A 12,146-nucleotide genomic window follows, 5' to 3' on the forward strand; every position below is an offset into this window, starting at 1 on the left:
CACCTGTGCCAGGGTGGCATCGATGGCAGAGTTGGAGGCGTCCACGTGAACGTGGAACTCCTTGCCCCAGTTAGGGTATGCTAGGATTGGTGCACTCACCAATCGGGATTTTAGCTCCTTGAATGCTTTGTTTTGTTCCCCACTTGAACTGTTCACCTTTTCTTGTCAGCTTGTCCAGAGGGCAGGAGACTTGCGCAAAACTTTTGATAAACCTCCGATGATAGCCAACATTTCCAAGAAAGGATTTCACTCTCGTAACATCCACTAGACTTTCCATATTCACGATGACCCCTACCTTATCCGGATCTGTTTTCAATCCTTCCTTGCACACAATGTGGCCTAGTAGCGTACCCTATTGTACCATGAATCGACACTTCTTGGGATTGAGGGCTACTCGGGCTTGCCGACACCTCTCCATGCACTCTCCAAGTGCCTTCGGGTGGGTTTCCCGATCACTGTAGATTGACCAATCATCAAGGAATGCTTTGAAACTTCCAACAAACATCCTGTAAAAAATGTGCAATATGATTCGTTGGAAGGTGGCTGGAGCATTACATAGGCCGAAGGGCATCCGATTGTATGCATATACTCCGTCCTCCACTACGAATGGTTTTTTCAGCTTATCTTCCTCTACAATGCTGATCTGGTTGTATCCGGAAAATCCATCCAGAACCGAGTATATCTTGTTGCCAGCCCCTCCAAAATGTTGTTCGTGAACGAGATCAGGAAGGGATCTTTGATAGTTACGACATTTAGGCATCAAAAGTCCAGACATTCTGATCTGATTTGCTTCCTTCTTTAGAGAGATGACGATCGGTGAGACCCAATCGTTGGTTTCGACCTTAAAGATGATGCCAGCTACAAACATTTTCTCAATCTCTTCTTTTACCTTCGCAACATAATTCTTGTTCATTTTGTACGGTCTTCTCCGTACAGGTTGGGCACCAGGTACGAGAGGTATTCGATGTACGCACAATTCTGGGGGTATTCCCTTCAAGTCCTTGTACGTCCATGCAAAGACGTCTTTGTATTCTAAGAATATTTTGAAAGCTCCTGCTTTTAGTATGGGGTTCTAGTCATACCCTACAAGTATCACCTTCGTATCGTCATCATTTACCAAGTTGACTTTCTTCACATTGGATTCCTTATACTTTATGGCCTTGTCTCATTCAAACCGGTGGGCAAGTGAATTATCCACCCGGGCTATGCCTTCACGGTACTCCCCGTACTCTGGAGGAACTGTTGTACTTTCCGTACTTCACCTAACTCCTCCATCTCACAGATCTACAACATGTGACAATCAGGGTGCAACATTTCGTAGTCTTCCATTTGCCAATGGAAGAGCCCGTTGAGGGAGCTAGTTTCATCCTCTGAGCATCCCTCCAACTCTAATACCCCTTCGTCGTTGGGTTCCATCTTTTCCCTTCCATCTAGTGATCCCCATTCCCAATTATGCGAGTCATTTGAGTCAGAATCAGATGATGCCAGTTCCTCACTTACCGCTTGATTCCGCAGGTCAATCACATACTTGCGGCCTACACTCTCAATGGAGAGTGTATTTCTCTTCTAGTTATGATTTGCCTTGGCCATGATCAGCCAACCCCTCCCGAGGAGAGCGTTGCAGGCCTTTTCTCCAATGGAATGACGACGAAGTCAAGGAAAAAATGTTGGGTGCCGACAACAACCTTTTGTGCCATGAGTGTTCCCAAGGGCTTGATACCATGCTGGTCGGCACCAACATGGTGTAATGTTGGTGGCTAGAGAGTTGGTTTGCCCAGACCCCTCCATGTCTCCTTCGACAACATGTTCACTCTGGAGCCTTTGTCGGGTTGTCGACGATGGTGTTCGTCAACTTCTGTCCCATTATCTCCATTTATACTACGACCGACTTTTGACCGATACTCATGGTGAGCAACATGGGGTTTTTGGCAGACGTGCCATGTAGTTCTATTACCGTCATGAGGTCCGTGTTAGATGGTTTTGTTACCATCTGACGGTGTGCCTGGTGGATGGTGTTATCATCGACTACATTTGTAAGAGCCATTTTCAATTGTGGCATTGTCTACAGAAGGTCAGATATCCACACGGGTACGGTAGCTCGCAACATCTGCGAGGCCCTCTGTTCTTCTGCCATCTCCTCTTCAACATCAACTTTTGCTTAACGGAGTCTTTCCTTCTCCGTACGAGGATCAAGATACATTGCTTTTTTGCTCTGCAATCGTGTAATTGCCAGTACCTCTCCATCTGGCTCCTTTACGTCCAACATATTTAGCCCTTTCTGGTTTTGGCAGTTAGTGTCCTCATGGTTCCCAGGACCGCACCACTTACACAACAAACTTCCATTATTGTTTTCGCTTTGATACTCCCGAGCAAAGTGGCCTCACTCGTTACATTTGCGGCATTGAATCATGGGTCGCACCTTCGCATTGTATTGGATTTTACTCTTGGGCGTGTTGTTATTGGACCGTTTGTTCCCTCGCCGATTATTGCGGTATCCCCCTGGTGAAGCATCGGAGTTTGCTGGTGGTTTAGGTTGTGGTTGGTGGGGTAGTTTGCTCCCCTTGTGCAAAGAGCACCTGTGTGCTCCGTGTTTTTAGATTGTATGGACATTCCTTAGTGGAATATCCCAACACGTGATAGATGTCATAAAAGGATTTCCTTGAGCATGTTCCCTTTGTATGGCCTTCTGCCTTGCAGTTGGTGCACCATAGCTCTTTACCTTCTTTGCTATTCTCCTTGTTAGCCTTCAATTCCTTCATCATTCGCATCATGTCCTTTCGGAGGGCTTGTAGGGTTTTGGACTCTCAGTCGCTACTTACATCCGTACTATCATCATCACTTGCCCTCACTGGTTGGTTCCATCTTGTTTAATAATTCCTTCAACCGATGATTGTAAGTCTGCACACTTTCACTTTTGCCTTTCTTGGTATTGTAGATTTCAGCCACAATCTCGTTGTCATCTCTCAGGAGTTTAAATTCCTCCTGGAAGGCCTTCTTCAGGTCATTCCATCTTGTTTTATGCAGGTCTTCAAGGTTCGTATACTAGTCAATTGCGAAGGAAGGGTGGCCAGAAATGCCTTTAACCAGTAATCCTAGTCATCTTGGCCATTTGCCTCCCAAATGGTTATACATGTTTTGACGTGCCATAGGGGGTCCTCCGACTCGTCTCCCATGAATCTTGGAAGCTTTTGTCTCTTTGGGGTATTTTGATTGTGTGCCATTGTTTTCGCCTGGAAGGTACTGTGTGCTTGGATGGTATTGCGTGCAGCCTGGAAGGTACTATGTGCGTTTGACCAAATTGGACCGTTTTGCTCTCTGTGTTTTGGTATTGCACCCTCGGCCACACGCGAGCTCTCTACGCGTCCACCTTCTGCGTCCTCAGCAACTTGGTCACCCCCGTTGTTGTATTCTCTCCTTCCTGGAGTCTTCGGCTCCGACCCTCCTATTTTTGATGGTTCCGCTAGAGATAGATTCTCAATTCCATATAGGTTGGTTGCAAAAATTTCAGCAATCTCCCCCTCAAGGTCCTGTACTACCTCTTTGTCACGTTTGGAGTGTTCTGACGGGCTATTTTGAGACTCGGTTCCGTACTCTTCACTTGATGTAGAATGTGTGTCCTGGTCAGCGAGATCCTCTTCCGCTACGTTTGGAAGTGGTAGGTCCCTCGCAACCTCTACCAACTGGTTCCACGTACACGGTATCTGCCTCCCCAGACTACGGCTCCGACTCTTACTTCGCCTTTCCGGACTTGTTGAGCCTTCAACAATCTCCCTTAGCTGCCGTCTCCGTTCACTTTGTTCTTTGATACGTAAGGATCTCTGTACTGAGCCTTCCCCTACCTCTTGGGTGGTACTAGCACGTCGTCGGTCCTTATTTGGTCGTAGGGGCATTAATTGCCAGGGGTACGACATCTGCTCGTATCCCTCTCTTCCTCTTCCTTACGGTTCCGTTCTTCGTACCTCTACAATATTTGTTGCCGACGACGTTCGCGATCAGTTTCCTCCCTTCGGTCTTGGAGTTCAATTAGGTTCCGTGCCAATAGTCTCGGAAGACTCCCGAGAAGATCAAATACGGCCGGGTTGATTGTGAGTTCGCCACATACTGTGCCTTTAGGGACTGCTCTCTCCCGAGCTTCTCTCTGCACATACTGGGTGATCGAAACCTCCCACTGGTACACCAAATCCTTCGTCAACTGATCCTCCCGTGCTTCCACCTGGGTGATCTCTTCGTGTGTATCACTGTCCGTAACAATAAACTGCTGGTTGAATGGTCAGCCCATCAGTGCCTACTGCCTGGCACCATATTGATCTCCGGAGTTCGAATCAGCAATGGTGCCAAAATGTTTGCTTCCTATGGTGTCAGTTTGAATTACAGCAACAGAGTGAAATTACACACATAACATCTATAAAATCATTCACAGAACATACAACTTTCACATAGGCCAAAATGATATATCTTTTATTTCATCAGCAGAATTGATGTACAATCAATACTAATGCTGGGGTTCCATACAACAATATATATACTACTTGGCGGTTGGCGGAGATCCCAACCGCAGCAACTGCCAACTACCCCTACGGAACCCCACATGGCCAGATCATTACATAACAAAATATTATTTCAACCATAACAAAAAGTATTATTCTATTTTACGCTTAACACTGGCACAATTTTACCCTAAATGTTCCCTAGTTAGGAACGACATTCATTATGGCTTGTGAGGTCCAAAAAGGCATGCGACATATACATACAGTAGATATCTCTTGTCCACGAACAAAAGAGACCAGTGTTGAAATCTTGTATGAACAGTGAATCATATGAAGCATTACAAACACATGGAAAAACATGAACTCTGATCTAAATGTATCAGCAAGGTCTTTTCAGGTGCTAAAGGCATTTTTGAATGATTTTGATAGTTTTTTCTGGATTTTTTTATAATGAACTGGGCAAAATGTTGTGCATTTCTGGCATGTGACAAAATTGTACTAGACAGATTTCAAAGTCAGCAGACATGGGCTTTTTGGTTTAATGTTTCCTTTGGGGATATTCTCATATTTTGCCCTAAAATCACAATTCCAACTAAAAATAAGAAATATAATATAGTTAAGAGTATAAATTTACCAATGAAATACCTTTTAACAAGATAAATCCTGGTTTAGGTCCTGCTCACAATATTAGCCACTTGGAAATTGACATTAAATCATAAATCAAGATAACATCTATTTATACCTCATAAAATCATATAACATTCTCATATTAGGATCCATTCCAATGTGGATTCCTATCATAACCTTATTAGGAATTCGTTGAAACATTTGCAAAGCGCAGTCTCAAGGTTGGTTGCCCTTGCACCATGAGAGCATGGTAGGTGGGCTGCCCTTCCATCCCCCAGTTCACCTTGGAGACTGGCCATCCTCCTTGTTTAAGTGCAAGAGCATGGATGGCCAGTCTTCCATTCCACCTCCTGGCCCACAGGCATGGGAGGCTGGCTGTCCATTCCATCTCAGGGTAGCGTACTTGATAGGACCTCAAGCCCAAGGGCACCCTAAGCCCCCTGGCCCATGAGCATAATATTCATCTTGGGGTGGCGTACTTGGGTTTTGTGAACTTGGAAAGCTGGCTGTCCTTTCTATTTGCAATCTGTTCTCTAACTTAAAAATAGGTTATTAAACAAATCCTTTATTACATGTAAATAAGAGCAACATTTAGATCACAAACAAGATTCAATAATTGCTGCAGATAGTACTTATAGCATGAACATATATGCACACTGATTATTTAACCTTTTCATATAAATATCTTCAATCTATTGCTGCTACTGAATATTTACTGCTATTATTCCAGATCAGATCACTTTTTTTCTTATCTCTTTTTGCTCATTCAATTTCACTTGATTGATGGATTGTTGTTGAATGAATTCCTTTGCTCGTATGATTTGAGGTATTGGTGAGTGATGATAAAGTGATTGTTGGTTAGATGATTGGGGAGTGATGATGTAATGAATGCCGATTTGATATATTGGTGAACGATGATTGAAGGAATGCTGATTTGATAGAATGATTTTCTGATTGATTGTTTGCTTGATTTGATAATTGATGATTGTCTTTGTGGATTCATGAGTGATGATTGTTGAGATCCTTCAATGCTTGGAATGATTTCTCCTTTATTGGTTAAAGGGTCAGCACCTTTCATAAGAATTGAGTCACCACCCTCCATTGCTGCCTTTTGAGAATAATAAATAATTTTCTAAATTGATTTCTCTTTGATGTCCTCCTCAAAGGGAACTGTTGTGATGTTTTCACACATCGCCCCATTGCAAATGGGGACCCCCAGTTTTTGCTTGCTAGTCCCAGGTGTTTTTGTTAGGCTTTGTGTTTTTTTAGCTTGGTGATGTTTTGTCTCCCAATCCTGGTAATTGAGGAAAGGTAAGTTGTCTCATCAAAACCAGACCTGGAAAAACTAAAATCAGACTTAGAAAAGGTGGAATCAGACCTGCAGAATCCCATTTGCAGGCCCTAAATTTCATGTTCTCTGTGAAATTATCATTTTCAGATTGGGAAGAGTATGTGAAACATGATTAGTGAAGTGATTAATGTTGTTTCATGTATAAGTTTGATTTTTATTTCATTATTCTTGATTCCAAATGTGTTCTTTTCCATGTTTGATAGATGCAAAGTTGCATGGAGTGATGGTGAACTAGGGAGAAGAACTCAATCACATAGAATTTGAGCAATGCAAGGATTCCACTGTGGCAAGAAGATCAAGTAATATCAAGGTCAACTTGACAAATACCTCAAGGAAGACTTCAAAGGATAGAAGGAATAAGTTCAAGGGCTTCACAGGGAGGCATTAACTAAGTGTGGGCGCATTTTCAAGCCACTCTTGCAATCCTGTCCAAGGTCATGAAACCCTTGCAATCCTACCTACAGAATTTGCAATTAAGCATTCTAACAATGAAATTAAAATTCAATCGCATTTTATGAAAGAAAGGATCAAATGCACCCAAGAGGAGCTTGAGGAAGTAGAATTTTTTTGAAGTATAGGGCGCAATTGCAAGGCAAGCTTGCAATCTCGCCCAAGGAGGGTGCAATCTCACCAGTGCCATGCAATTTTTATACAAGAAGAGCACAATTGCAAGACTGCATTGCAATTCCGCCCTAGTCAAAGAGGGGGAGCATCAAGATTTCACAAAGCAAAGGATGAGGTTGTGCACCACAAACAATGGTGGCAAATAAGGAGTTCATTAGTAATAAGAAACCACACCTACATATTCAATGAAGAGCTCAAGGTATTTAGGATTGCACAATGATAAAGGAGATTTTGCAAAAATCTTGGATTTCCGAAGAGCTCAAGATATTCAAGATTGCACAATGATAAAGGAGATTTTAAAACAATCTTGAATTTCCTTCGGAAATCCAAGATCATATTTTATACATCAAGACATCATAAAGATGAGAGGATTTAGGTTCGAGGTGAAATGCATCACCAAGAGGTGATTTTCCAAGCACGAAGATGGAAGACTGAAAGTGATCAAGGATGAATGATAGTATTTAGAAGAGTTGATCAAAGTTAGAAGACTTGATCATAAAAGATGATGGAATTTTGGGAATATGTTCCATCACATCAAGTAATACACAATGTTGAGTATCAAGAGATATTGCTTGCTGTGGGATATCAAGTCTACATGGCATGCATGTAGCCAAGGTGGTGACAAGTCACCTTCATCAACCAATCAAGTTACTCCAAGTCAAAGTGCCCAAGTTCATTGAATCTGACTCATCCCAAGAAGGACAACTACACATGTGGAAGGCACCAAATTTAATATTTCTAACCTTCTCTTTCATTGGTTCGAATTCAAAGGAGGACATGTGTCCTAAATGTTGTAATGATCTCATTGGACAAAGAGGAGTTAGTTATAACTAACCCAAGTAGGGTTTTTTTGTTAAATCTTGCCGTTGATTCAAATCAATCACAGCCATTCATTTGTAATGGAAGAGCTATAAAAGGCCTAGCCTTCTCATTTGTAAAGGTTAATAGTTGATCAATAGACAATAGACAGTTAGTAGATGGTAGTTAGAAGTCGAGTAGGAGGAGGAAAGAAGAAATTGTTACCAAGATTATATTGACATCAATATATAAGTTTCATTGAAGTTATGGTGGTTCTGTGTGTTGTGTTTTACATTTTGCATTGTTTCTTGTTACTTCTCAATTAGTTAAAGTTCATTGGTCTTGATGGAGAAATGGGATGATATGTGATTTATTCTTTGGTTCATACTTTTTGTGGTTTGCTGATTGTAAGCAACAGTGCAAAGTTAGCTTGAACCCCATTATTGCTAAGTTCAATTGTGAATGTTTCATTTGGATTGCGCTAGCATTGGGTATTTGAATGAATGATTCGCAGTATGAAAATATTTCATTTCCTTCGGAGATTGCATCAACATTGTGTAGTTTTTGTTATCATAGAAAAGCAAAGTTCGGTTTGAAGGAGTTTGTCTATCAAAGCATTATTCATCATCATCATTATCTTTAGGTGTTAGAATAGATTCCCAAATCCTTTCCCTTTTGGCTTTTGTTTAAGTTAGTTTGCAAGTTCCAGCTGTGATTCACAAGTCCCTTTGTGGTATCAGCAAGATCACATCATATACACTGAGTCTATCCATGTGCAAAGTCAAGACCTGACTAAAGAAATCTTGGGGTAATCTTATTTGATCACATTGTTTAGCATATAAGGTTTTCTTGTTGAAAAGAGGATAGGATACTTAGTATTTTTTTTCTGTGTTCGAAGTGCATAAAAACCATCAGCAGGAACCTTCTCCCCTTTATATCTTCCAATGTGAGGGAGACTCACACCTCTTCATCACGTCTTCCCTTACAAGGATTAGGACCTTTCACAATTACCACCCTTTGAAAGAGTACAGCCTTTCATGATTTGCCCTTTGAAAGAGTCACAACCTTTCACAATTACAGGCCTTTGAAAAAGTACAACCCTTCATCATTTTTGCCCTTGAAAAGCCACTTCCTTATTTTTTTCCCGTTCCTTCTTCCATTAATCCTTCCTTAATTCTGATGCTCACTTCTTTCTTCCTTCCTCAATATCCCCTTTCAAATTAACTTTTCTCCCTTTTATATCTCATGTTTGAGGAAGTCGCAACTCTTCATTGCATGCCTCTTGACCTTTCGTTATACTTAATAACTTTTAATTATACTATATTATATTTTTAATATATTTTAATTTTAAAATTACTATTTATTAGTAAATCCTATTTCAGAAAGGGGACATTACATGTGGCGCAAAATGGTGATTGATTCTTTGATGAAGATTTGTAATTCAAAGTGAATTTGATCATTTTTTGATCTTTCTTTACTTAATGGATGGTTAAAGATTGGAAAGGTGTATATGTTTTTTGTTTTGGATTATTTAACCAGTCAAAGTTAGTTATTGATGTATTGTTAGTCAAAATTAGTTATTGTAATAGTCAAAGTTATATTATTAAGTCCTATTTTAGTGGTCCATGATGATTTCCTTTGAGGAATTGTAAGTGCAGCTTGCTCAAAGATGAATAGAATAGCTTATTTTTGTATTCCTTTTCCTTACATTTATAGGGAATAAGACTAACATGATAAATGGACTTATTTTATTTAATTGCAGGAGTTTGCTCTCCTGTCGGAACTCCTGATGATTCTGATTCAAGGACTGTTTTTGTTTCTAATGTATTGCAAATCTTGACAACCTTTTGCTTTACTTTTCTTCTTCCTCGTTGAAAGATTTAATTTCTGTTATTGGAGTCAGATGCTAACCCTTTCTGGGGGATATTTCAGGTTCATTTTGCAGCAACAAAAGAGGCATTATCCAAACATTTCAGCCGTTTTGGTGAAGTTGTCAAAGTTACTATACAAACAGATGCTGGAAACAGCCAACCAAAAGGGTAGATGGCAATTCTATCAGCTTAATTTACTACCATTCAGTTTTTTTGTACCTATATTGTTTGGTGGATTGAAACAGCTAATGTCAATGGTTTTTAATTACTGTATACAATCATCAGGTCAGCCTATATTGAATTCGCTAGCAAAGAAATGGCTGAAATGGCTTTGGCATTGGACGAGACATCATTCATGTCCCGAATGCTGAAGGTAGCTTTTTCAGGGTTTTGGAGTTTGTTCTGTTGTAGATCTATATAATAATTGTGCTTACATTGTTATTTATGCACAGGTAATGCTAAAAACTGCGTCAAATGCTGAACATGCTATCCTGTCTCGTCCTCCTGTACGTCGTCCTCTTCCATATTTTGCCATGTATTCGGCAAGATCTATATATGCAAGGGGCTTTCAAAGTGCATACAGAAGAGGAGGCTACATGTCGAGGCCTTTTGGTTCTCGCAGTCTTCAGTGGAGGCGAGATAAAGCAAGTGGTGCTTCTCAAAAGTCAACTGTCTCAGCTATTGACTCTCAAGCAGCAACAAGCTCTGTGCCTTCTAGTGATGTCAATCCTGCTGGTCCAACCTCTTCACAATCGCCAAGGCCTCTTACTTACATACGCGATGTTTCAAAATCATTGAATGAAAATGCTAGCCAGTCTCAGGAGTAATGCTCTATTTGAAATTGAGTGCGGTGTACTAGTCCATGAAGAGATGCTTGAGATAACTGATTTTTTCAGTGCAGGACAGTACAGGAAACTACCGCAAGATTTTTATTTTTACTTGAGAACTCAGAATGCTAATTTCATTTTCATGACCGGGAAATGAAAAGAATGTGTTGCAGAGTAATCTCATGTTTGAGTGGCTTCTGTAAATAAGGATCCGAAGCAGTAAATTTTGAAGAGTGCCATTGCTATCCTGGCAATTCCAGATGAGCTGCTTTTGTAAGAACTTGGTGTATGTTATGAGAAACATTTCAAAGTTATCTTTCTGCATTCCTGGAAGTTTTATTGAGTTGCTTTTTTTGCGATTATGGTTTATGTCATACAACCTGTACTTCCATTCTTGCTTTGCTGTGTGTTTCAGGTGTTTAACCTAATGTTACAAGAGTCGTACAGCTTTGGGAAACAGCTTTTGGTGTCTGTAGGTGGCATTATGTGAACATTTCCACTACATCAAAATTAGTTTCTGTCAAGTATTGTACATTATGTTGAATCTAAGATGTATCTATCAACAGATATTGCTTTTATTTGATGGTTGTCGTTGATTTTAATAAGTGAGGGCTGTCCAGAGTCTATGCAGGTGTTAACTGCATTATATTGAAACTGTGCCACAGATGAGTGCTGTGAATGCATTGTATATCCAATCGGAGGCTGTATAGAAAGAAAGATGAAATAAATTATATTATTCTTTGTGAGTGATCTAAATAAGAGCAAATCGCTAGCAGGTTTGTTTGATTGGAATAATAATGTCCAAGTATTTACTATATCTGAAGTCATGCAAGGTTGAGATCCCCATTGGTAGCATAGATTGTCGGTGCTCAAAGAGTGCAGACATTTTGTTCATCTTCTGGATTACTTGTAAACTCATTAGATGCTTCCAAGTTGTGACAGCTCTCTTTCTATCACAAAATACATTTTGATTACAACTCAATTTGATTCTGCTGAACATTATCTGGATTTGATGTGTTTTATTTTGTCTATTTCTGTCATTGCAATTTATCGCTAATTCTGCTGAAGAAACACTAGCAGTTGCCTTTTAAAGAATACAAAAAATAATTAAAATAATTAAACAGGTCATTATATTATAGATAAGCAGTTTTCTTGGACATGCTAACTAATATCCATTTCCACAAGATCTTCCAATAAAACTCTATGATAAGAGAAACAGAAAACAGCATAGTCTGAAAGAGCATGGATCAGATTCTGGATTTGAGTTAAAATTCTTCACAAAGATCAATATCAAGATGCTTATTAGACATCTTGAAAAACTGAGGATGGAATAAAGAAAGTATGAAAATTTTGAGTTTTCTGAAATTTAGAGATCAAAGGTAATCCAGGGCAGCAGGGTTACTCTGGCGTGTTACAATTGTTTGTCCGGCTTGAGCATAATGACTAATAACTTGCAAATTCCAAGATTATGGTGACGGGATCTGATGGGCAGGAGGGGTAGGCAGGCTTGTTACGGTTGTAAGTTGGGTTTGAGAATACTGAGAAATTGCAGAAGGTGAAG

The 12,146-nt window shown here is 40.2% G+C and overlaps 1 protein-coding gene across 3 annotated transcripts in view; it reads left to right on the plus strand.

The window, feature by feature from the left end:
- Positions 1-10,909, plus strand: part of LOC131066992 (nucleolin 2) — an 84,836-nt gene extending 73,927 nt beyond the window's left edge. For 2 of the 3 annotated variants that reach the window (XM_058001900.2, XM_058001901.2), the window contains exons 8-11: positions 9,650-9,711; positions 9,820-9,926; positions 10,044-10,131; positions 10,211-10,909. In XM_058001900.2, coding sequence (XP_057857883.2) covers positions 9,650-9,711; positions 9,820-9,926; positions 10,044-10,131; positions 10,211-10,585 — 632 coding nt within the window. In that variant the 3' untranslated portion in view covers positions 10,586-10,909. The remainder of the gene's footprint in view (positions 1-9,649; positions 9,712-9,819; positions 9,927-10,043; positions 10,132-10,210) is intronic. The other variant, XM_058001902.2, reaches the window with a different exon arrangement.
- The last annotated feature ends 1,237 nt before the right edge of the window (positions 10,910-12,146 follow it).

The sequence above is a fragment of the Cryptomeria japonica genome, chromosome 3 (genome assembly GCF_030272615.1).
Source record: "Cryptomeria japonica chromosome 3, Sugi_1.0, whole genome shotgun sequence".
Lineage (NCBI taxonomy): Eukaryota > Viridiplantae > Streptophyta > Pinopsida > Cupressales > Cupressaceae > Cryptomeria > Cryptomeria japonica.